At 47.5% G+C, this 25,741-nt stretch overlaps 5 protein-coding genes across 5 annotated transcripts; all 5 read right to left on the reverse strand.

Annotated features, from left to right (window-relative positions):
* Positions 1-797: 797 nt before the first annotated feature.
* On the reverse strand, positions 798-1,685 carry LOC143362948 (uncharacterized). Its single transcript, XM_076803477.1, has 3 exons — positions 1,532-1,685; positions 1,088-1,343; positions 798-1,026 (listed from the first exon to the last, which is right to left on the reverse strand). Exons 1-3 carry the CDS (start codon positions 1,541-1,543, stop codon positions 938-940), a joined length of 357 nt encoding a protein of 118 aa, XP_076659592.1. The 5' UTR covers positions 1,544-1,685; the 3' UTR covers positions 798-937.
* A 598-nt stretch (positions 1,686-2,283) lies between these two features.
* LOC143362869 (uncharacterized) lies at positions 2,284-4,462 on the reverse strand. The gene is made up of 2 exons (XM_076803364.1): positions 3,684-4,462; positions 2,284-3,169 (listed from the first exon to the last, which is right to left on the reverse strand). Exons 1-2 carry the CDS (start codon positions 3,696-3,698, stop codon positions 2,543-2,545), a joined length of 642 nt encoding a protein of 213 aa, XP_076659479.1. The 5' UTR covers positions 3,699-4,462; the 3' UTR covers positions 2,284-2,542.
* A 309-nt stretch (positions 4,463-4,771) lies between these two features.
* On the reverse strand, positions 4,772-6,124 carry LOC143362896 (uncharacterized). The gene is made up of 3 exons (XM_076803395.1): positions 6,051-6,124; positions 5,604-5,885; positions 4,772-5,188 (listed from the first exon to the last, which is right to left on the reverse strand). Exons 1-3 carry the CDS (start codon positions 6,060-6,062, stop codon positions 5,045-5,047), a joined length of 438 nt encoding a protein of 145 aa, XP_076659510.1. The 5' UTR covers positions 6,063-6,124; the 3' UTR covers positions 4,772-5,044.
* Positions 6,125-8,315: 2,191 nt separating this feature from the next.
* On the reverse strand, positions 8,316-9,976 carry LOC143362785 (uncharacterized). The gene is made up of 4 exons (XM_076803220.1): positions 9,477-9,976; positions 9,060-9,186; positions 8,796-8,965; positions 8,316-8,681 (listed from the first exon to the last, which is right to left on the reverse strand). Exons 1-4 carry the CDS (start codon positions 9,591-9,593, stop codon positions 8,541-8,543), a joined length of 555 nt encoding a protein of 184 aa, XP_076659335.1. The 5' UTR covers positions 9,594-9,976; the 3' UTR covers positions 8,316-8,540.
* A 5,304-nt stretch (positions 9,977-15,280) lies between these two features.
* Positions 15,281-25,105, reverse strand: LOC143363000 (uncharacterized). The gene is made up of 8 exons (XM_076803575.1): positions 25,069-25,105; positions 24,487-24,560; positions 24,191-24,411; positions 23,421-23,736; positions 21,185-21,299; positions 20,164-20,632; positions 19,131-19,360; positions 15,281-15,445 (listed from the first exon to the last, which is right to left on the reverse strand). Exons 1-8 carry the CDS (start codon positions 25,084-25,086, stop codon positions 15,281-15,283), a joined length of 1,608 nt encoding a protein of 535 aa, XP_076659690.1. The 5' UTR covers positions 25,087-25,105.
* Between the last annotated feature and the right edge of the window lie 636 nt (positions 25,106-25,741).

Raw genomic sequence — 25,741 nt, forward strand, 5'->3', positions numbered from 1 at the left:
TTTCTTACCACGAACGCATAGAATCCGCAGTCTATGACAGTTTCGCTCAGATCTGCGTTCGCTGCTAAATCCCGGACCCATATTTTTTAGGGAGCCCGTATACTTACAATCATTCCTCGAATCATTCCTCTGTCATCGGGCAGAGATCGACGCCGTCGGATTCCGGGCAGATTGAAGAATAATTGTGCGTATAGGTTTGAACCGATCACGCCGTCTAAACAATGAACCCGGGTCGCGTGCGGTAGCTAGCGCGCCGCCCGACTCGGCGATTTCAATATTTTTCGATTGTTAACGCTATTATCGAATTCTATCGTACGATGTGAATGTGCCGGAACGACTGTGCGTGCGCGTGTCTTATGTTTCCATTGCCTAACGCCGAGGGGAATGCTCTTTTTTCGTCGCTGCGAGGATTCCTTCGCTGTCATCGCCATGACGTTCGCGTAACAAAATAGAGGGAGCATGCTTTCACGTTCGAGAACGATCGCGCAGAGAACCGGACCGATCAAAACAAAAAAAGTATTAAACAATCCCCGCGATATCTTCGGTCAGGATCGGGCAGGTACTCATCTCGAGAATCCTTTTTCCCTCCCGCCTCGAATGGGTACTGTCGCGCGAATGGTCCAATAAGAAAATCTGGCTGAACAGCATTGTACATAAATTAAGAGCGAAGGGAGAGCCTAGCATGATGTTTATCACGTCGTTGTTTTCATTCTAATAATGTTATTTACGTAAATGATTATATTAACCTTGGATATAAAAGAATAAGGAAAAATAAAGCGATCGCTAGCTCATTACCACTTTGTCGTGTCTCCGATCGATCATTTATTTTCTGCAGTATATTCGTACAGTTCAAGTCGTGATTCAGCAGCGGCGGGGAATCGCTTGCAGCCCGCGGCAAGCACGATGAATCGATACCGGTGCAATGTTAATAGAATCTCTATGCTGGGAAGTTATAATCGTTGCTCGAACGCCCGTAATTTTCAGCTCGGAAATTCGCCTGGCTCGCACCGACGTAGCCGAAAGGAACTGAAAATAGAAGTTGCCGATAGTAACGTTGGTGCGTGTTGATGATTTTATCGATAATTACCTTCCGCCAAATGATTTAGGTCCTGTCTGCAGCCGAGGGAAGCTTGATTCGGGAAAAACTCGCTTTCCAGACCCGACTGTCCTTCCTGATTCCTATAGTCTCCGAAAAACGCAGCTCCGGCGCCATTGCCTGGGACATTATGGTAGCCAGAGGGGTCATTGTTTGGGAAAGCACCTTGGTAATTTTGGAAATATCCCTGGTCAATTATTCTAGGTACTCTTGCCGCTTCGCAAGCGATGGCAACCACGAGACAGAGCTGGAGTGTAGAATAAGTGTGTTATGTGTTAGATCGATGCTGCAATTGACACGAATGAGGAACAAATTGGAAAATGTATTGTCAAAAGTGGTTTGGATATATTTAGAGGCCGACGACCCGGAGTGATTCGTTTGAAAAATGCCACATTAGCGTATAACATAACGAACAAAGCAACGAAGGATACTCACAAGGTATTTCATAGCGAACGCTGAAAGTGCACAGGGTATCCTCTTCGACGTTAACTGAACGAGATCGACCCGCGTGCATACGTTTTATACGCATTGCGAGGCATGTCGAAAGTCTATGCAAAAATCTGGCTGGACGTTTACGCTCGTGGATTGTCATAGAGAGAAGAAAATCGGTGGTTTTAAAATCGCGAAGCGTTTCGTCCCGCCAGCCCCGCCTTATGCAATTCCCATGTGTTGCGGCTGCATGGCGAAACGACGATTCCTTGAAATAATCGGGCATCGGTTGGAAAGCTTGCCACAAAAGGACGACCCGTAATTAATTCCCTACTATTCCCTTCCTGGCGTTGACTTGACGCAATCAACCTGTGCGAGGGAAGGCGAAAAAATGTCCAAACTTCTCACGTTCCTTAATTGATCGAATGTGCGTACCAGAGAGTGGCAATTATGCAATATCGAGACATAATACTGAAGCGATCAAATGACTTTCTTTGAATATCTTACAAACTGTTCGAGCTAGGTGGTTCAAATCAAATCAGCATCTCAAAAACAACGAACGCAGCAAGTTTAAAAAAGAAACGAACTTTCGATAAAGTGGCTGACGCTTACTCCGACAAACGTGGCTTTCCTAGCCCGCAAACTGGATCGTTATCACGGCAGAAACGATTTATGAATCACGCGTTCGATGAGGCTACCAACTAAACCTGGTAGAACAGGGAAAGTTCTGAAAGAGCGGGAAAGAGCGGAAGGGCGGTGTGAGAATTCGACAACGAGATTAACGCTCGCATTCGTTTTCTTTCATTTTTTATTTTACAATCTGCGAAACGAGTGCCTTGCTAAAAATACGCACGACTACGATTCATTATGGCCGATGAACGCGACACGGTTGATTCCGACGAGGCACGTTTCACGCAAGAACCTCGGTTCGTTGCCGCTTTTCCAAATCGTTCGAAGCTCGACGATCGATTCCCAGGATCTCTGTACTCGCACCGCGACGTGTCCGATCCACGGACTCTATGGGCACCACGGCTTCACCGCCGATTGGAACACGGGTTGGGGATGAACGATCGGCTGTGCGATTTTCACATAGTTGGGCTGCGGAGCCGGCACGTGGACCAGCTTCGGTTGATGATACTGAACCGGGTAGCTGATCTGGGGCTTCTGAATCACCTGGGTGACGGGAACCTCGTACTTCTTCAGCAGAACCTTCGGCTGCTCGTACATCACCTTCTGCACCATAGGCGGCGGCGCGTAGTATACGGGCTTCTGGTAAACCGGCGCGTACGAGATCATCGGTTTTTGATAGACCGGCAGCACCAACTTCGGCTGAACTATGGGCTTGACCACGACAGGCGGCGGGGCTGGTTTCACGTATGTGATCATAGGCTTCTGTACCACCTGGATCGGCTGATGGTAGACCGGCATCGGAGCCGGGTGCACCACCGGTTTTACGTAAATCTGCGGTGGTGGCGAATAAGAGATCGGATGAGAGTACACCGGTGGACACGGGTTATGGTAGGATTCCCGTTTTGGCTTCAGCATCATGGCGTCTGTCGTGGCCGCTTGGTCCTCCATCATGCCGTCCGGCATGTGCATCGACATCTCCGAGCGCACGCTGGACAGCCATATCAGGCATGGGATCTGTAAGTTGCGAAAATCCCCGTTACATCTTGCAATACATAGATCTGTATGTTTGATCGTTCCATGATTGGCCGACACTCGTCGGGTGAACAGGTTTCTATTAGATTGGCGCGTACGAAACGACGCCGTTTCGTTTACCAGAGGAATGTTCTTTTGGATAGATGTAAAAGATAAGAAGACCTTTTCGCGTGACAACACGATCCTCTGTTCTACGGGTCCCTTACGATACTCCGCTTATTCCAAGATCGTACGAAAAGTTGAAATTGCAGTGATTCTGGTCGGTATATCGGTGGTCCGACTAACGATCGAGCCGAAAAAGCTACGTCCACGGAGAAGCAAGGTGCAGCGAGTTTTTGTAAAACCGGCGACTATCTCAGGATACATGCAACATCGACTAAAAATTGGTCGTTGCCGCTTCGGTGTGGACATAGCGCAACATTCTGCCGATGAATATTAATTATCCAGCGGGGTCGAGAACGCGTAAACGACGATTCTCTCTTTCGGTTTTGCTTACCAGTAGCCTGAACATGATTAGCGAAGATGGCTGAACCGATGAGTCCGGGATAAACGACGGATCTACGGTCCCGGGCGAAACTAGGAGCGCGTCGTGCGTGGCCCTCGGTTTTATAAACTTTTGCCCGAGTAGAACGGGGCAGGTTTCATGTTGGCGTAGTCGAATGTGATTCCCTTAAGAGGCCGTAAAAAGCGGTCGTCGGTCAGGACTATGATGCAACCGGTCGCACCCCGGTATTTCCTGAATAAATTCTGCACCTCGGGCATCGGCCACGGGTTATATGCGTTGTCGTCGTTAGGCGATCGTCATTAGCAACACCGTCGATCGGACACACCGTCGTTGGCCGGTTTCTGGATCGACAAAACCGGAGGGCAGCTTCGTAACGCGGCCGATCGCCTCCAGGTGTTCTGCCTTCAGAAATTCGCTGGACTTGGGAAAAAACCGCGTCCCGTTTGAAATAGCTTCGTGATCGCCGCCATTTCGAGCCGGAGCACGGTAAATCAATCCGTGATCGATCGACCGAGAATCGATCGAAATCATTTCTACGCGTTTCGATGGAAATCATGGTCGAGAATTTGTACGAAACTGTTGTCCACCCTGCACAGATACACGCTACGCACAGTGTGATATGCTAATCTAGGCTAGAAAAATGTATCATTCGCAGTTTGTCATTTGAAAAAGATTCGTCGGATGATGGAGCCGCCGGAGAAGAACTGAAATATTTTCAAATACCTTGAAGCAGAAAACTGGAAATTGCATGAACGCGCAAGTCTCGAGATAACCATCGGATAATCACCTACTTATCGGTTCGTTCGTATGCCAGCATCCAGTTTTCGGAGTTATCGGTACGAATAAAAATGCCAGACTAAGTTTTAGACCGACTGGTTCGAAATCATCGATTTGTAAGATCGTCAACTTTTCCTTCGGCCGAGAGTAAATAATTTTATGGCATTCTCGGATGGAGAAAACGAGCACCGGGGTGCAGGGGCTCTGGATCAGCGGAATCGTGTACGGCGTGACTGACCTAATTAAGAAATACTGTAGTACAAAGAAAAAGTGACTTTTATAGCCAGTTGCTCCGACGAACCAGCAGTCGTGCGACGCACTTTCGAAATCGTTCAATCATCCGAGCCGCGCTCCGGACTGTTCGTTCCGTCGTTGGAAAGGGAATGTTGCGTTGCGTTGCGTCGCGCAGTGATTGCCCACGGACAGGTAAACAGAAACGATTTATTTAAACAACGATACATTAGGTATAAAACAGCGGACTATGTACAACGGGAAGAAACGGCCGTTTCTCTCTAAGTAGATTTTTGGCTAGACGTCTTCGTGTTTGGTGTCGCGGGATCGCTGTCGAACGTGGATCAGTGCTTCCAGCCGTGGCCCTTGCTTTGATGGTGGAATACGTGTTTGTAGACGGGTACGTGGACCGGGTATGGTTTCGGGATCGGTACCGGGTAGTGTTTTTCGACTGTAACCGCGTACGGTTTCTCCACAACGTACGGCACCTGCGAAACAATCGTAATTTCAATGTCCCCGGTGCACTCGAATTTTTATAATGCCGCGTAACACGGCTGCGTAACGTGATCCGAAATTTCATGCGAACAGAGTTGCACGAGTGTACAATTTCACGGCAATGCGATACTCCAGCGAACCTCTAGCACGTAGACCAACTACTGTTAACACCGTGCTCGAAAACTATGTCGTTCGAGTAGCTTAAGTTATTGGAAAGTGCGCCACTATGTTCGTCGTGTGAACGGTTTAACGCTTCGACCGTCACATCGGTCCATACGTGGGAGACAGAATCTTTTTCGGTTTCACGTAAATGTCTTAATTTTATCTTTGAATTTGAATGCGCGCAACACGATTGAAATTCGACTGCGGTATAAGATAAAAAATGTCACGTATTAGAACGACGAGTACCTTTTTCTCGACCACGTAGGGCTCTGGCTTCTCCACGGGGATCTCCACATGTTTGATAACTTCCACGGGCACCGGATGTGGCACCGGCACTTCAACTTGGTACGGTTGAGGGATGGGGACCTTGATCTGCTGAGGTACTGGCACTGGGACAGGGTGTGGAATCGGTATGGCGTATTTTTTGTAAATCGGTATTTCGACTGGCTTCGACGTCTCGTGGTAAGTGGAACCGCCATGCTCCTCTTCGTAGGAAGCAGACGCCACTGCCACCAGAGCTGCCAGAATCTGTAACGAAAAACAGGATTGGAAACACTGTTGCCTTTCGAATCGAACTTGACTTTCAGATTTTTCGATCCTTTCCCCCAAGCAAACTAAATGTACGCAATGAAAATGCCGCGAGGTTTGGCAAGAGCAAGGCGGAAAGTTCGAAGAAGCTTGCCGAAAACTCACGATGATCCTCATGATTTTGTTATCGAACCCAACGATCACGCTCGAACGAATCCAGCCGGCGGAACCCGCAGTGTTAACTCGCCACGATCTGTATGATGCTTTCAAAGTCACGGCCAACTGTTTATATACCAACGTCACTTTCTCCCCTTCTCTTCGTTGGGTTGACTCTTTCTGCTCGTCGTGTTAATCTGCACGCGTACACGATCGCCCCGGTGATCGTCTGCTCCGATATAACAACGAACGGGCCCGGGTACGCACACACGGCAAACTCCTACCTTTCTCGAAACGGATCTGCATAATCCGGCGAAGATCAACGAACCGAAATGTTTCGCGTCTAGCAATTTCCACGAAGTGGTTTTTCTCGAACGCGAACGCTGGATCCTCGGGAGCCCGATGCGGCGCGGCGGTTTTCCGATTTAATTGGAATCGAGCTGGCCTGGAACGATTAGCCGGCGATCGACGTAATATCGGAACGATATTTGAGAAATTCGAGAGCACCGCTCCCACGGACGCCAAATACAGCGGTCACTTTCGATTTTCACCATGATCGAGAGCGAACGAAACATTGTTCGACGAACAACCGCGGAAAGAAAATCCGCGACAGTCCGTTTCAATGATCCTTTGGTTGAGCGATTACGCGACTCGTTACCCGTTGCCCGAGCTGACACCCCTAACCCAGTCCCGAGGGCGCGGTAAATATTTTCGGTAATCGACTACGCGCGCAATGATCCTCGTTGTACGGGATCGAGGATCGATCGACCGAAGCGGACGCTGCTTGGTCGTGGTCTACTTGGCTGGTTTAGCAATTTGTAAATTACTGTCAGCCCGCTTGACTACAAGTCGAGGCGTTCCCATCTCCGCCGACACGCGAGCCTCGGGAAGTGCAGCTTTCGCGTTGAACCCATAATAAAATGAAAATAATTTAATCAACCGTTCATTGTAGTATATTTGTTTCTTGCACCGTCGTTTTCTTATCCGCTCATCTATTTGTACACGAGTCCAGAATCAGCAGAGAGAATGTAACGTTATAATGTTAGGGTGATTCTGTTGATTGAAGTAATCGTTAACGAGTACAATAACCTACGTTTCACAAATGTGCGAGATTGCTTTTTCCATAGATGCTATCGGCGCTAATAACAAGAGAAATTAGAGTTACGAAGCTTCTTTTCTTGCGAAATACGAGTCTCCTTTCTTTTTCAGTAATTACAGCTATATTTGGATGATATGACTATGGCGAATCGTGCTTCAACGTGCTAAGAAACGAATGTACAGCCATAAAAATTTGTAATGTCTTTGTAACGTGTTAATGTCTCCGTAGATCCTCACGGACGCCTAGACGACACCAGAGTCTAGAATTTCCAAGGTACACCGAATCTGCATCGATCATCTTGCCGCGAATCGAACTTTCGAACACCCGTTCTCCCGGACACGTGGAAACGCATTCTATCCGATGGTCTTTCGAATGCATTGCCGGAGGCCGTCAAGTGCTCGAACAACAACAACCGTGCATGTGTATACAGGATGTCCCATTTAAAGCGAATCATTCGAATATCTCTAGCTTCTCGGAAAAACTGAGGCGATTTGGTCGATTTGTAAAAATGTTATTCCGATTTCAAGCGTGAGCCGTCAATTATGGGACCGACTGTAGCTTTCGTTTGAAACATTTTTCGATATCATGAATAATTTCGGAGGTGTTCGAGTGGTTCGCTTGAAATGGGATACCCTGTGTACATATACTTGTAGAATCGTGTTCGCGTTAGAACGTCACCGGGAGGAAGGTGCAGCCAGTCGTAGAGCGGGTGTGGTCGTAGGAGAGAAGTTCTCTCGGAAGATTTGAGTCGTGCACGACGGCCGCGTACGTATCGGCGAGCGGAACAGTGAAAGTGTATCCCCCGAGTAAAAGTGGTTTCGATGCAGGAACGCTTACTCGGCTGTCTCAGGCTCATTATGGCGAATCAAGAACGGGATCGGAATGGCTGATCCGGTAGCTGGTTTCTGTCCAGCTCGGGTCGGTAACGCGACCGGATGACGAGGACGCGGAGAGGAAAGGTTACGCGCTTCCCCATTGTCCCGATAACGAGCAGGAAGAGGATCTCGACCAAGTATCCGGTGCTTCGCGTCAGGATTATCTTCCGCGATCCTATAATTGAATTATTCGCGCGCGCGCGCGTTGTACGCACGCGAGCGGTGTTTCGTTAAACAACCAGTCCCGCCTCGCACAACACCAGTCCTGTTTCACTTTTTCTGGTTTCTTTTTTCTTTTTGCAAACCATTTATTAACAAAACAAACAGAACGCGATCATCTAGGTACGAAAAAACTTAACGAGTGTATAAAATTACAATATTAACAACAGCATTGGCAACGATCGATGATAATGTCGGCGATCGTTCGATAATTAAATAATTCTCGTTCCCAGGTCAATCACGGCCAGTCCGGCGAGAAACGAAAACGGTTCCTGGACGTCTGACGCGTTGTCGTCGTGGGAGAGTTTAGTGCCATCCTTTTCCCTTCGAGGAGTAATGGAACACGTGCTTGTAGATCGGTACGTGGACCGGGTACGGCTTCGCGACCGGGATGGGGAACTTTTTCTCAACGTAGACCGGGTACGGCTTCTCCACGACGAACGGCACCTGCGTGAAACGTAATCGTCGCTCGTTAGGACAATCGTTCGTTTATGATCAGAAATTACCGTGGAATCCCAATGATTCAACGATTTCAACTGTACACATAGTCGAAGTACTTACGTGTTTCTCCACGACGACAGGTTCCGGTTTTTCCACGGGGATCTCGACGTGTTTGATTACCTCGACCGGGTATGGCTGAGGAATCTCGATGGGGACGTTCTGCGGTTGAGGAATCGGAATCTCGATTTTCTGGGGTACCTGAACCGGCACCGGATGGGGTATCGGTATCGCTGAAAATTTCAGATGAAACGCTGGTCAGTATTTCGTATGCGCAATTCGGTAATTGGTTAGGCGATGATCGCGTGGACGATTGAAAATGTTCACCATATTTCTTATAGATCGGTATCTCCACAGGCTGGGATTTTTCCTCGTAGGTCGAGTGTCCGTGATCCTCGTCCAGATGGCTCGCACAAGCCACGCCTACGAGCGCCGCGAGACCAACAAAAGCAATCTGTAAACATTCGATCGTTAATCATCCGTTCGACTGATAAATGGTTACCCGTAAATCACTATCGTTCGTTTCTCTATCAAGCGTTTCGGTCGTTCGCGAAACAGAAGAGCAACAAGAGAAAAAAAGAAAAAAGAAAAGAGCAAACATGGGGGACAGAGCGTCGAGAGCGCAAGAGTGTCCGAGCGTTTCGATTCAATTTTCTGATAAATTGACACTACATCCCGGAACACACCGAACGGTTCGGTACCCGACTTTTCCTGCGACATGCGACTGTTGGAAGCGGTTCTTACGATTTGGTTCATGGCTGCAGGTTTTTCGGGTTCTGGGTGTGTCTCTGAATTGTGCGCACAGAAGGATCGAGCGTTGAATGTCTGCGGTTGTGGAACAGGGAGCTTATATACTAACATCGATTCCACCACCTTTCACTGATTCCTTCCGCTAGACTGTCGACCCTTCCAGGATATAGTGAATCGGGTCTCGCCACCCGCCAACCTACGGCCGAACTCTATGCGACGCCGATGAATATGAAAGGTTCCCGTTTCATTTTTCACGCGGTTCGTTGAACCAACCGCTGCGCCGCGCGCCGGAAGCGAGGATTACGCGCGATCGCGGACACGGGAAGCACACGACGTATGGAAGTGTCTCGTCGTTAGAGTAACGCGTTCCGATCGACCGAACGCTTTCTGATCGACGCGACGGAAAGAATAGCCCGACGTGCTCGGGTCAAGACTGTTCACGTCTGATATTATCGGTAACTCGACACGGAAAAGAATCGTCCTTGCGAGCCACTTCCGACCAGTGTACAGTGTACTTGCAAGAGCAAGTACATACTCGGTACTCGGAAAGCTCTTAAATAGAAATTACAAAAGTATGTATTTCATACTCCACAATGTTTAAATATTTGTAAAAAGATTAGCTTCGATGGGTCAGTTTTTAAACTATTCTCATCGTTTTCCAATACAGCGAATTAAAACGTCTACCCAAGTTCAGCCACCAAAGTTTTAGGCGATAATACTTAAAGTAAACTTTGTTTCGCGAACAAAGTGTTTCACTTACGATGCAAATTACATCCGCATTTATGCAAGAAACGTAAATTTCAAGTTTTCTGATAATATAAAAAGGGGCATTGTCATAAATTAGAGTCTGCAGAGATTTTTCTTCCAGTTATTATTACTCCAAAACGACCCGATAAAGACCACTGAGCGATGATATTCTTTTCAGGTCCGGCCACGAATGGGAAACGAGTTCTCCGGCTCGCCAAAGAATACGGGAAAGTGTTCGCAGTTTATTAATCATCTTGATTGGGAGCGCACCGACCTTGCGGCCACGAGACCGAAGCACGTGCAACGCAGCGGCCAGATCGCGTAAACATCACCGGCAAAGCGGAAGATCGAAAGCACCGAGCGAGTTGCAACCGCAAATTTACATTGCTGCTACATTTACCGGAAGTGAATGTGAAGTGGGTACGGTTATGGATATCATTAGCGACCGGACTTTTTACCTAAAACGCACCGAAAAATAGAGATCTGAAACCTCTTCCTTAAAAATGCAAGTCATAACGATCGTGACCAGCGACGCATCACGCAATTCGATCAGAAGATTCGGTTCGATGAAACGAGAAATGCCGGCGAAGAAGTCGATTTCTTTTTCGGGCGCGGTGTGTGTGCAAATCTCGGACTTACCGGAAGTGAAGGTGAAGAACGCTCTCGGTAAAGACACTCAAAGCGGATCAAATTTTTCGGAGCGATGGAATGAAAGTGCGAACGCATTCGCCTCGTGAAAGGACTTGTTGCGAAAAAGCGATCGGTTGCTGCGATCTTTGTTCCTGTAAAAGCGGATTTCGGGCTGCCTTAGCCTGACAACGGTGCGGGGAATCCGTCGACAAGATCAGAAAGCGTACGTTCTCTACTATACCGTCAGCTTTTTCGGCATTGATTGGGCGTACCCCGATAAAATCGTTTCTTCGAGATTTTTTAATTAACGGCAAGTATAAACTGCTGCGGTTTCTTCGCGAGCCGCCAGACCATCCGAAGAGAGCGTACTCGTAGCACTTACTCTAATTTCGTTTTAATATTCATGGGAGGTTCGAAGAGTCGAGGAAGACAGTGGTTGAAGCACAAATCAGATTTCCAATTCCACGCGATTCGGTGCGATTTCTGTCTCTTCTGTTTCGGAAATAGCGCGAAATTTTTGCAAAGATCTACAGTTGATTGATAAACTGGCACGATTTGTATCACGCCACGTGAAATCACTTACTATCCTGTTGCATGATGATACGTTACACGATCGGCGGAACTTACATTAATATTGCAGCATACGTTGTAAACCATTTAATAATACAGCATTTCCTGTTAACGATTGAATGTGAAACCACAAGTTGTACATAGTTCGTTTGATTGGAAGAAGGATGTAGAGAATCTTGCAATATTTCTGATTCGGAATAAAAAACAGAGTACACGTTCCCAGGTTTGCGCTCTGTCGGGGCAACGGGGCTAGAAACGAATTCAATGAATAAACAAGAAATAACACTAATTCTACTTCGACCCTGGTCCCCTATCCTCGAGTTTAATTATTCGGTCGCACATCTCCCGGCGCGGGTGCGGGTGCGGGTGCGGGTGCGGGTGTGGCATCGCGACGCAATTTGCTTGTCCGCTGGCGTATATATTAATCCCAGATGCCCGGAGATGAGAGAGATCAGAAGTTAATGGCAACTGCGAACGCGGATAGTATGTAATATGGTAATATCTCCGGATGGGAGACCGTGCAACCGTGGGCTATCATTTCACGGTGGAAAGTTTGTCTCGGATTTCGGTACGGTTTGCGAGGGCGAGCGGCCTCTCGGCGCGGACTTCCGCCGCTCGATATACACGGACAACATTTCCATCAAACGTAAATACCGGCAGTTCGCGACCCACCTTATTAAACTCGCTCAACCGGACCAACGGCGGTGAATAAACCCTCACGACGACGACGACGACCACGCAAACGATGGAGGGTGCTCGATCGGCCTCGTTAACCTAACGTCCCGGTTTATTTGCCTGTTTATTGTGACTTCCCGGCCTCTCTACCGGCACGCGACGCGTGACACGCAACCTTGTCAGGTGATCATTCGGCCCCGATGCTCCCAGACCCTCCACGATACCCTAACAAATTGGACGAATAAGACTTTTATGGCTGCACAGATCCACCGGCGATCAGGGTTCAATTGGACACCCACGACTCCCATTGTTCCCGATTCGGAACGAACAGAATGCTGCTGGGTCACAACCCGCCACCTTTGATCAGGTGAAAGCGGGTCTTCAATCTTTATGCCCGTTCGTTGGCTTTAAAAGGTTATGCTCTGCCAGAGGGACGAAAAATAGTTTTTGGGAATTTCAATACGAGACAGTTTCATCCGACGTCGTCCTACATTGGCATAAATCTGTAACTGGGAAGGTTTACGGTGTCCAATCGAAGATGAAAGATCAACAATAAGCTTTCTTCCAAGCTTCGAAAGCGGAATTACACATACGTTCGATCACCGATAAATTAATTCCGTATCATAGTCGATAAGGTGAAACAGATTGCTCAGCTCGTACGAGAATTACTACACGATTACTTTCACCGTTTTATTCTCTGAACTTAATATACCCATAAACGTCCAATTACTAAGAAACCTCGGCTAAGTGTCATCAATTATCAGGCTCTGTTATACAACGATTAAATTCCTAGAAATTTAACTGCTCGTCTTGCGAGAGATTTAACCAGATCAGTATTTGCCAGAAACGTGTGCACAACGTTTATTTAATTCAAGCCTTCTCATAAAAACCAAGCTATTCTTTAGAATCTCGCGGTATCCAAGGATCCAAAGATCCAGATTCGATCAAATCTACGGAACAACGATGGAAACGGATCGAACATATTTTAAAGTACACGGTATGCGTGGTAGGAAGTTTCATCCGTTCTCCTCGGGAAACTCGCCGGAGAAACATTCGGTTATTTCCCAGAGGCGAAGAAACAGTCTCGCGAACGTTGCTCCGTCTGGTTTCTACTGTAGAATGGTATCGTTCCTGGCAAAGAGCACCCGGTTGACTCTCGACATCGACGCGGTGTCTCGGTTCAAAGGGTTCACGGTTTCGTAAAAAGGATCGATTAGCGTAGAACGGAAAGGCGTCGTCCCCGAGTCATTTGATTGTTTAATACGGAATCGAGACGTATCGTCTCGCTTCGGAACGCCACGGCGCGCAGAGACAGCCGAGCTCCACTTTGGATTTTACTTTCACCGGGAACTTTTTTTTCTGTGGCGAGCGCATTTCTTTGCGCCTGAGTTTTCGTCCCAGTACAGGCACGCGTGCACGCTGCCCAGTCGACGCTGAATCATGCCCGTTATCGTAAAGAACCGACACTAAACACAGCCGCACGCGAAAGCAACCGTTAGGATAGTCCTCGCGCACTTGTTGCCATGGACAATTAAATTTGCCTGGCCCGAGCATTTCTTTCGGGCCAATTTCGCAGATTCAACGTAAGATCTTACGTTCTCGAAGAAATTCCTATCGTTCGGGAGAAATCAGATTCCCTGATTACGCGGTCGTGATAGAAATGTTATCGATTCGAATACACGCGCTATTTGATAGGAATCGTTTGACGCGTCTGATCATGACCGACCAATTCTACTTCGTGGATAGTAAAGCAGGCGAACCCGACGGATCTTTAAACTCGAATGCCTCGAAAACGAGACGTCAAACATAAAAATGTTATTCCTTTATTTCTTTATTCGGTCGCACCCTGTGCACCATTCGGCGCAGAGTAGTAATAATAATCTCTAGCTAGGAATTAATTACGTATCTTTACGCGTATCCATTACGTATCTTTGTTCCTTATAATACGTAACTCTAATGTTGTTGTTTGGATAATTTGCCTAATTAGTTCCGTCGGGAATGACATTTCCTGCCAGATCGTAAGTCCGTTACCATTCTTATTAAGAACTTGCTCCGATACGAGATACGTACGCGCGGATAACATAGTTCCTCGTTAATGAGATGCGAACGAAAAACACGGAAACGGGCGGGCGAGCACGAAGATTATTTCCCGCCGAGAGATATGTTTCAGCATTAGCCGGCATTGTCCCGATCCGCTGTTGCTTCTTCCTCCTTTTACAATCCTCCGATTACTGGAATCAACGGAACTGTGGATCATCTTCGTGCATCGCTTTCGCCGCCGGTTTTTCCGCATTCTGAACTTGATCCTATCCTCGTTCCTTCACGGTTCGATCCCGAGGGGAATGAGGAAGGGCTTGGTCCCGATACCCGACGAAAGGATAACGAGTCCTGTCCGTCGTGATGCTTCGCCGATCCGACGGAACGTTACTTTCCGATTTCGGGACCACTGATCGGAAAACCGCCAGTGAAAGTCGACTTTGAACTTCGATTTCATCATTCGGCTTCCTGTTGGTTCTTTTACGTAGGGAGCTCCGTCTCGACAATCCTCCAGGCTATTTTACCTTTTACCCGTAAAAAAGTTTCGCGAACGACAGCGACATTCTCCCTTTCCCACGTTAATACACTCTTTTACAACTGCCGCCGTCGGCACAGGTCCTCGAAGCCGAATTCTCGCAGGTCAATGACACAGGAAACCAGTACCCGATCGATTGCTTTCGCCACCGGGACGTTCTCTTTTCTCCCGACCGTCATTCCGGTGATGGGATGCCCCAAAAATCGCGATGTCAACGCGCTATCAGGAGTCGAGGTTCCCTTCGATTCCCTATTCGAGAACGCGATCGAGAGGAACGTTTTCCTCGATACTTTCACAGAAGCAAAATTATTAAACTCCGGCGCCGCTTCCGAGACGACAAGAAATGTTTAGACAATCAATAGGCTGGTATAATCAATTCCGCGGTCCTGTTTCAGCTGGTTGTAATACGGTTTGCGATACGGTTTCGGATTAATCGGTCAGGTGCTTTCTATTGTAGGAAGAAATGGGTAGAAAGAGAGCGTTTCTTTTTAAAAAAATCAAATAACCAGATTTATTAACAAGCAACGTTGGTGTAGGAACTCACGGAGTCGAACGCGTAACAATTTCTCGGGAACAGGTGAGAGTCAACAAAATTTCGGCACGGCTAATGCTTCTTGTGGCTGTGAACTATGGTTTTGTACACGGGGATCTTGATCGGGATGTGCTTCACCACCGGAACGGGAATGTGTTTCACCACGTGGAACGGAACTGGCTTCTCGACCTTCACCGGGATGATCTTCTCGACCGGCGTGGGCACCTTCTTCTCCACCTTCGTGAACACCTGTTTCTCCACCTACGGTACATAGAAATCCTATATATATAAAGCAATCAATCTATTGTGGGTAAAGTAATCAAGCTCGTATTATGCACCGGATACGGGACGGGCTTCTGCACGATCATTGGAACAGAGTAGCTCTGCGGGACTTGCTGAATCTCTAGACTTGGAATGGCCAACGGATATTTCTTCAGCACTGGCACTCCTGTTTCAACGTCACGACATCAAATAAAATCGTAAACATCCTTCTAAAGGAGTAGCAAAAATGCCGTAGAGTGTAAAACCGAACCGAGTGTCAAGCAGCGAAAGATCTGAGAAGACTTGTATCAGACTTTTACGGATATTTTCAGAAGAAGCAAACGGTATATTTGTTGGTTGCACAAAGTTACACACCAATGGATTTGACAACGGGTATGTAATGTCCGCCTCCTCCTCCATGGCCATAACCACCTCCATGGCCATAACCACCTCCGTGACCGAACTCGATCTCAGAGTGATCTCCTCCTGATAATGCAAAGTACCACTAAAGTTACTAAAGATTCGTGCATGCAATTATAATAACTGAACAATTTCAAACTGGCCAGACCGATTTCGCCCAAGTCGAAGCCACCGTGGCCACCGTGACCCACGTCAATTTCGCCTAACGTCAGACCATGACCTCCAAACTCTAGCTCACCAGCCAAACAGGAACCGGCGACCATCAGAACTAGGATCTTGCAAGCAGAATGGTCGGTATACAGCAAATTTCTATCATAAACTGAACGTGGTGATCAAAAATGGAAGGCTGTAATTTGGACGTGCGAAAAAACCCGTCTGACTCAAAGTACAAAGCTAAAACAGTTAGGACTCGTATGGTTCAACCCTTCCGTTTTAATCAGCTTCACGACGACACGACTCACGTACGAGGTTCTCCATTGTTCCCCTGATAGGCGCATACGAGTGCTTCGTGAATAAAAGATCAACTCGAGACGAATTCTTCGCGTGGTGAGTTTATATAGAAGGAACGTGGGACACGCAACCCCACTATCTCGTGGAAACATTTTCAGCACCTTCACTATGCAGGTTACATTTCTCCGTTTCTTCAAACGGCGCGTGGGCTCGCCATGAGAGTTGCATAACCGGGATCACTTCCCTGTTCCCTGAACTGCGCTCGGCGTGCAACCTTGTTCGCTTTGGCCCGTTCATTTTCTTTTCATTGACCAGTGGCGATTGCTCTGCTCTCCATTATAGGCTTATCGCTAATGGAGGTTCTTGCAACGGATTAGATGAATTTCGCGGTGGGAGTACCGCGCGACTACTTCCTGCTTCCTAGTGCAGGTTAATGCACCCGAAGGCCTTGATGATATTTTAATTGGCCGAAGATGGGAATCTTGCTCCGCGACTTTATTTTGCAACTTTCTCTGATTCACGAATTCCTCCTCACTAATCCCAGTTCCGGTGCGATTCGCGCAGCTTTATCTAACGATTTCAAACACGATCCAACAAATTCTGATCAGTCTCCGCCAAAAACGTTTACCATACGTTATTTTCGATATAATCTTTGTTTCGTCTGTAATAAAGTCGAGATATGCAATGCAATCATGACTTTATGTATTTCGAGCCGTCGAACAGAACATTTTATCTCGGCATACTTATTGTGAATCGGTGCAATAAATACTCTGACACGAATGGCATTTAATCCTTTACATATGTACGAATGATTTTATTACTGCTCCCGCATAATATGGATTCACGCTACGAACAGCTTTAGTGGCATTTAACCGTCACTTTATACCGGAGCTATCTATAGTATTACCGCTCTAATAAAGTTTATGACAGCCTACATTAAAAATTTCAAAACTGTTAGAAACATCTATATAAGATCATTTAAATACTTTATGAACAATCCGTTATATCTGCAGTTATATCTGCAGTTAACCTGTGGTAGATACAACAGATCCTGTAATAATATCTGAAATATAGTATAGTAATACTATTGACGGCTCTATTAAAACATCGTTAAATCTTCGGCTGAAAAATATCGGGTTTTAAACCATTGTAATTGAAAAGCATAAATCCAAGTAACTTGAGCGAATATCGAAGGGTGTAGCATCTACTTTCACTTTTCCAAGTTGTTCTTTTAGAATATTTTTACACTGGAAAACAAGCGGAAAGTGAAGGTAAGTTTTCTTTTGAAAAATGTTGCTGCTTCAAACGTTTCTACCGAGTTGAACAATCTTTGTCACTATTCAAACTACTATCAAAGTCTCCACTCAACAGCAAATTCCCGAAAATTACTGTGCGATCTTGCACGTATTGCAAGTTACCAATCACAAATTTCTAACAAAAAGATCTAAAATTTTTAACAATTTCTCACTTGGTACCATGCAATTGGTACAGAAAATTTTGTTTGGCATAAAGATTAGTTTAATCGTCTATATCACAAATCGTCTACAATTCATTGGTTCAGCAAAAGTCGCGTAAAAACTTCTCCAACCAGCCAAGATATAAAAATGGAGGTTCCCCTAAGTATCGAGAAACGATACGCAAACATCAAACGAGTCACACAGTGCACGTTAACAAGTCACAAGATTATAAGACGCCGCGGAGAGACTAGTTTCCATTCTCATGAATATGCATGTAACATCTAGTTTTGCTCGCGTTTTTGCGATTGCTTTCTTAACATGTTCGACGCGAAGAGAAGCGTCTCACTAGCAACACCTTACACCATAAATTGAACTGTTGCAAGGATCCGTTGTCCGTCTTTGGGGTCGCGGTCGCAAACTTCCCTGGTCTTCACGGCTCATTAGCAGCGGGCGATCGTGACAATCGTGCTAGCCGCACTCTTGAACTAGTCCGTCTACAACATTCACTTTCCACGGAATCTGTACTGGACGTATCGAAAATACCGGTGAAAGTTTTGATTATGATCTTGGACGCATTAGCTTGGGAACATTGGCGGGATCCGATTTAACACGGAGCAACAGGAAAAACCATTCGATCTTTCGAGTCCAACGTGGAAAGTTCCACATCGCATTTCTCCGGAAGATATATTCGATCGTTCCGAGCTGTATCCCTTCTCTCGTTCAGCAAAATTGAATACCCGCATAAAGTAATACGAAACCGATGTAGATGCGGATAGCTGCTGCACCGAAATCGACTTCGATCCGGAAGGGAACAATACTGTTCTCGAGAACGCTAATTGCTCGCGCTGCTCGGATAGAAATTGACGGCAACAGGATTCTTGATAACGAGGAGGAAAACAACTGCTAGGACTCGCGTGACTTTCACCGCGGAGGAAGACGCGTTGGCGATACGTTTTTTTTTCTGTTTGTTTGTTTGTTTGTTTGTTTTTCAAGCATTTTATTGTAAAACAAGAACAGTAACGGGTATAAAAAATATTAATTAAAAAAAGAAAACAGAACAACAGTAACAACGATGCTTAAATTATGTACAGCGAAAAGAATAAACGCAGTCGTTTCGCGGAGATAACAGGACCGAAGCGGTAGGACCCTTTTTCGTGGACTTTCTCCGCGCTTCCGGACTGTTCCAGAACCTCGAGCAAAAACGGTGAACGTGGTTTCAGCATCAGTCGGATGGGATGGATCGTTGTCTAATCAGTCACCGGATGTTAGTGTTTCTTCGCGTGGTGATAAATCGTCTTGTAAACGGGGATCTTGATGGGGTACGGCTTGATGACTGGCACCGGCACGTGTTTCTCGATAGTGATCGGAACAGGCTTCTCCACTGGGACTGGAATGTGCTTCTCCACTGGGAACGGAACCTTCTTCTCCACCGGCACTGCCACTGTCTTTATCACTTGCACAGGCACTGGCTTTGCAACAGGCTGCGCCACTGGGTAGCTCTGAGGAACGCCTACCGCCACCGGATGGGGCACAGCTATCTTGAAAATCTGAGGAACTGGTACCCCTGAAACATTAATTTTCAGAAAGGAAGCTGAAAGATCCGTAATTGTAGACGTGGTTCCGGTAGTCGAATTTTTACTTCGGTTCCTCCCTTTGCTCGATGGGACTCGATGCCTCGACAGTCAAATTCGAGTAGAATTCTCAACGCAAAAGTACAGAAAATTTGCTTTTCGAGCTAGCAATTTCGTGGGATCTGCGAGCCCCGCTAAGGGCAGACGGACACTTCTGAGGCCAACAATGCGCGGTTAACGACTTTGATTCGCTGTTAGTCACTCGACGTCAACTTTCTGTGAAATTTTCGCTTTCAAACTTTCTCAAAGTTGAACGGTTGCTTCGAGTAATTAGCCGCTTTGCAGCTGTAACGTGTCATTACGGCATGTTGTCCAACGACGGACGCAAAGCTTTGGCCGCCGTGAATGTTCAGACTTTTAGTATTCGACTATAACTTTGTGCTGCTTTTAGCGAAATTAATCCTTTATCGTGCGGAATAATTATTAAAAAGACTTTGAAACTTTAAAATCCGGATAATATGAAAATTAATTATGATGCTATCTGCGTAACATGTTCGCGACATATAACGCGTATGCGTGACGATCACTATTCCGCGTATCGCATGGAGAAAATCAAATTAATTTTCTGCATGTCGTTATTTTAATGTCGGTATTCTAGTAATAGTATCTTTTCTGATGTTTTACAATAGAGTACATCGCATTCGAATCGCGTGTCAAACGATGTTCGCGTACGCGTTGGTTGCGGAGAAGATTCAGGGAAGCGGAGACGGCATTAGCCGAGCAATTAGAAACTTACCGATGTGCTTAATCACTTTAACGGGCACAGGCTTGGTAACTTCCACGTGCTCGGACACGGGAACGCTCTGGACCACGCTGTGGCCACCGTCCAGGGAAACGCCCTCGTCTCCGCCGTCGTGTCCACCCCCGAAGGACGAGTAATCCGAGCCTAAGTGGTCGCCGGATACCTCTAAGTGTCCTCCGACCGATCCCTCGAAACCACCGCCATGCCCGCCACCGAAATCGCCCCCGTAGCTGCTGCCTCCGTAGCTGCTGCCCCCATAACTACCGCCGCCGTAATCGCCGCCACCGTAATCACCGCCGCCGTAGTCGCTGCCGTAGCTTCCGCTCGATATAGAACCATGAGACTCCTGGTCGGACCTTTCTATAGGCTGGAAACCACCGTACAGCTGCGGATGGTACTGGTTCTGGTTCTGATGCACGATCACCGGCGCGGCCGCCGCCAAGGACGCCAGAGAAAGCAGCAGCTGCAAGGTAGAGTTCAAGTATCAAGGAAAAGAGCCGTTGCGCCGTTGCGCCGAGCCACTCCCATCATCACCGCGAATATCAATTAATCGACCGTCAACCACAATAATATATCCCGACGAATGTTAATATAACCAGCCGGTGGAAAGTGATCAAGGTCGGTTGCGAATCCAACCGAATCAATCGAATTACATGCAATTCTCGTCTAATTCGATACCGATGCACAGAGTTCCGATACAAACTAACTTTTACGCACAGACCACTTTTGCAAACAGCTTCCTACAAAAATTCCAAAAGACGATCTACCACGCTATTGCCGTTTAGTTTCCCAGCTTTTTAATTTGTACGGTGATCGTAGGTTCGCATAAAGCTCTAAAAATTGCTGGTGCGGTTAGAGTGATTTTGATAGAAATTTCGTGATCCGGTGGTGTCGGAGCGACGTATTGGACGGTTCTACTCGGATTTCGCTACTCACGATTCCGTTCATGGTTACACGCATACAGCTGTTTACGTCGGCCTGCTAGACGTAGGAGTGTTCCTTCGGCAACTGATACATCTTTGCTCATTGCTCGTCTTAATATACCGTCGAGCCTTTCACTGTCGACGATGTAGTTTGGTCCTGGCGTCCGGTCAGCCACGCCGCTCTCTGTCGGCGCAGTTGTTTCGCCGCTGTCCGTTCAACGGCCACACCGACATATGTATGTATTGGCTACTTTTGTGAGCTGAACGGGGCCCAGCGAATTGGACTGTTTCCGATCTATCCGTGGACGAGTGCGCCCACGTTCCCCGGCAAACTTTTATTTACGGGTTACGATTTTCCGTTAGCAACGAACGCTCCTACCACCGATCCCTTTATCGATCGCGCGGCGCGGTGCGGCGCGGTGCGGCGCGGCGCCGCTGCCAAGATCGTTACTCGACAGTCCGTTCGCATATCAGACGACTCGATGCTTCTTTTAACGCGCCAGCGCGATGAGAAAACGCTAGTCGTGCCGCAATTAACTACCGACTACGGTCACTTTCGTTTGCAATTACGTAGAAATTCGAGCAGGCGAAATTAATGACACCGTGCTAACTGAAACGCGTGAAAATAGTTCGCGTTAAACGGCAGAAATAATCAATTTTCCTGGTTCCGACTGTACGGCTAGAATTAGTCGTTTCGACGCTGTATCGGTCGCATTAGCCAGTCGTGTAAACACATTTCAAGGAAATTAAATAATCTAAACAGCAACGAGATTCGATTACACAATTAATCAACGAACCCGTAATACCGTCAATTTCCGACTAAACCCATTCCGACGGTAAATACACGAGTGAAATATTTTTCCTCGGCGAGTGAAGCATATCCTTACACAATGACACGCTCGCCGAGGCGCGATGATCGACAGGCGTATCATCAGTGTCTACAGAAACCGTGCTCGAACGAAATGATACCTTGTTTCTCGATTCGAACAACTTGATTCGCAGTCCAAGTGAATTCCGCGGAGTGAACGTGGACGTCCGGATTCTTTCTCGCTCGAGGATTATTCTATTAAAAATGTGCGAGAATCGTTCGTTTCGGAGTCAAACCGACGAGGCAATTTCATTAAGAAAATAATGATTGGCGGGCCGAGTTACCGGCAAAGTTTTTGCAGCGTAATGAAATCATCGAGCCGGTTCCGGCGCGGCGGCCCGAACATCTATCATTCTGTAATTAACGGACTTAAATGTCGCCGAGATTCTGCTTCTTCCACATTTGTTAGGGAACTTCGCTCGACACCGTCCGAGAATCTGTTCGGCCCGCGTCCAGGAAACTTTCCCGAACTGTTGGCTGGGTCTCTGTAATTAAGTTACCTACTCCAAAGTCATGGAAAACGTTCGCGCGAAGCGACATATAGGATCGCGTGCACCGATACCTCCTCGGACACGGGCGAAGTCCGCGCGTATCTCTCGATTTAGCCATGTGAAGAGAGCATAACGAAAGCATCTTGGCGCTATCTGGTCGCGAAGAACACCTCGCCCGCAACTTACCAGAAAATAATGATAATTGGAACGCGGTCGCACGAATTCGTGACTCGGCCGCGATTTTCAAGGAGATCTGCGCGGAACGAACTGCTCTATTATGCCTGGATCGTGCAGTTTCTGTGTTAACGCTAATACGATCGTTCAATTCCCCCTTTCGATTCTTTCGATCTTACGCTTCGAGTAATCGCGTTAAATGTTACTCAACACGCTGTCTACGATGACCGTTCAAATTCGTTTATATAAACGATCTCCAGGTGTTCACGATAACAGCACAATACTGGTTAAAACGGATGAAGATTTTTAATCTACGTCGTAGAAGGGGAAGGTAGAGGGCTGTTATGTGGGCCAGAATGACCCGGTTTCGCTGGCCGGGGGTTAACTCTGCACTACCGCAATACGTTTTAATCGTCCTACGGATTTCTGAATAACACAACGGTTACAGTTCAACCTGTCCGATATGATCTAACTTCGGCAGCTTATCTATCGACGGAGAAACGAGACAAAGGATGTATAACTAAAAACTCAAGTTCTTTATTTGGCAACACAGAGTAACAAAACAGACATAAATAGTGTATATAATACTATGCTAGGGACGCGTCGAGCGTTCCATCGAAAAATGCCGCGAACTTGTCCGGACTGTTTTGCGGCAGGAGAACTGTTCGTTTCGAGTCCTCTCGCGCGTAATCGCAGAATGTACAAGCAGAAGTCCGAACGGTGCCATGCCGGTGCGTCTTCTCCGGAGTCTCTCGTGTCTGTGACTATGGATCCTCGGCGGGTCGATGATGCAACTAATGGCTCCATCCGTGGCCATGCGACTTGACCCGATGGAACACGTGCTTGTAGACCGGAACGTGGATCGGATACGGTTTTTCCACAGGGACGGGTATGTGCTTCTCCACGGTTATGGGCACGGGCTTCTCGACCGGGACCGGTATTATCTTCTCCACCGGATACGGAACCCTCTTCTCGACCGGGATCGCAACGGTCTTTACCACCGGGATCGGTACCGGCTTCGCGACCGGTACGTGGACTGGGTACGGCTGCGGTACGCCCACCGCCACCGGATGCGGCACTGGGATCGCTACTGGTTGCGCGACCGGCACTCCTGCTCGTACCAAAAACCATTTAGTTCTACGGGAAAGTGCTATGCGATTAGGAGTCTTTACGGTGTAGGGTTCGCTCGAGAGATTTAGAGGAAGTGGAAGTTTACTTGAACCCCCTGGTGCGATCTCCCAGTAAAAATTCTTGTCCTTTTATACAATTGAGTTTTACTCGGCTCGTGAAAGTGCCGCATCGAGGTTTTTGCGACCCAGATGCGACTGGTAGACTCGAGATTTTAACTCCTGGTAGTTCAGTGAAACCGACACCGTAGTTGCCAGATTTTAATGGTACCGTAAGGTTGGTTTAACACGAATGCAACGTATCAACCTATTCAAATATGAAAAGAACTATCTGCTCAGAAAATTCATAACTTCCAGAATATCGTGCCGCGTTATATCTTTGTACAAGGTGTCAAACTAATTGAAATCTTTTTACGATACGAACGTGAGAAAACTTACCGATATTTTTAACAACAGGTATGGGAACAGGTTTCGTGATCTCAACGTGCTCGCTCACAGGGACAGCAGGCGCGTAATGGTGTTGTACGTGTCCGTGGAACCCGTGATCGAGTCCACCCCCGTAGGACCCGTAACCGGACAGGCCATCGTGAAGACCACCGGATAGATGTCCGCCTAAATCCACGCCGTGTCCTGTGCCGTAGCTGCTCTCGCTAGATATCCTGACGGAGACACCCGCCTAATTAATTAATCGATACCCCGCGACGATTCGAATTCGCGAATAGCTGATCCCTTACCCTTGCCATCCACCCGCATCACCGACCTCGATGCTACCGAGCACGGATTCAGCGATCAGGCACACCACGAAAACCTGAAATATTCGATCGAATCGGTTCAACTTCTCGGAAATAACGTTGCAAAACGAAAAAATTGATTTTCGGGATCGCGAATGGGAGTGGGATCGGCGCGCTCGCAAACTACTTCTGGCACAGCGGTACAGACCGAAAAGTCGGTCGACGAACTACTAAAAATCACATGTCCGTGATGAAGCGTCCACAATGGCGGCCGTAACTCCGCATGAATATAAAACTCGATTATGAATGGGGATCAACGGTTTTACGAGCCATCTCGTCTACGCGTGTACGGAAGAAAGCACGCCGAGGGTGATCGAAACACTGTTCTCTCCGGCATTGTTCGCGGTACAACCGGTAATTTCTAGTCACGGTCCACCGGAGCTTCCCTCGGGGAAACGGCAATTTCCCTCTGTTCGCTTTATCTCCCCGATCGACTTCCCTGTTCTTCCCTGCTCTTTTGTTTGTTCTTTTCTTTTTTCTTTTTCTCCCCTCCCCCATAGTCTTTTTCTTCCGACGGTTACTTACGGAGGGCCAAGAGAACATACTTCGACCACTTAGACGGGGACAGTGGATCAAGAAACGGATACTGCGGATAGTCGCCGATGGACCGCTCCTTTTTATACGCTTTCTCCCTCTCCCCGGCTGATGATCTCTCTCCTGAAAACCGGACTCGCATGCTCGCGCTCGTATCATACGCGCGCGCGTGTAGGAAATACGACGAAACTCGACACTCGTGCTTCCACGACATCCTAGACGCGAAGCAAACTTTCAGTGTCACCGTGCCGAGATCGAGGACTTCGAAGGGTGCTCCACCTGTTCGTTCAACCAGTCCGACCTCGTCCATCGTAATTCTCTTTTCTGGAAATTCATTTGCTTGCCTGCTAAAAAAATGCCTGCACAGGTCGTCAGTCTCGTAGAAGAGATTCGACGATATGTACACGCAGAGCAAACAGCTCCGTGAACATAATTTCGGAACGAAATTTCGCCGGGCGATTGAAATTCGCGCGAGGAGGTACCAACTCGTCCGTTGGTCTTCCTCGAGAAACGCTGACGGAATGCACCGTCGGTATTCGCTAACTATCGTGGTCTGGGTGAACGTGGTGTGAACGCCCATGCGGACCGACCGTGATCTCTCGCGATCGAGCAAGCGATGAAAGCGATTTCCTTTTCTACGCGAGTCCTCTTTCTTCCGTTTTGC

This window comes from Halictus rubicundus, chromosome 18 (assembly GCF_050948215.1).
Source record: "Halictus rubicundus isolate RS-2024b chromosome 18, iyHalRubi1_principal, whole genome shotgun sequence".
NCBI classification, from domain to species: Eukaryota; Metazoa; Arthropoda; class Insecta; order Hymenoptera; family Halictidae; genus Halictus; species Halictus rubicundus.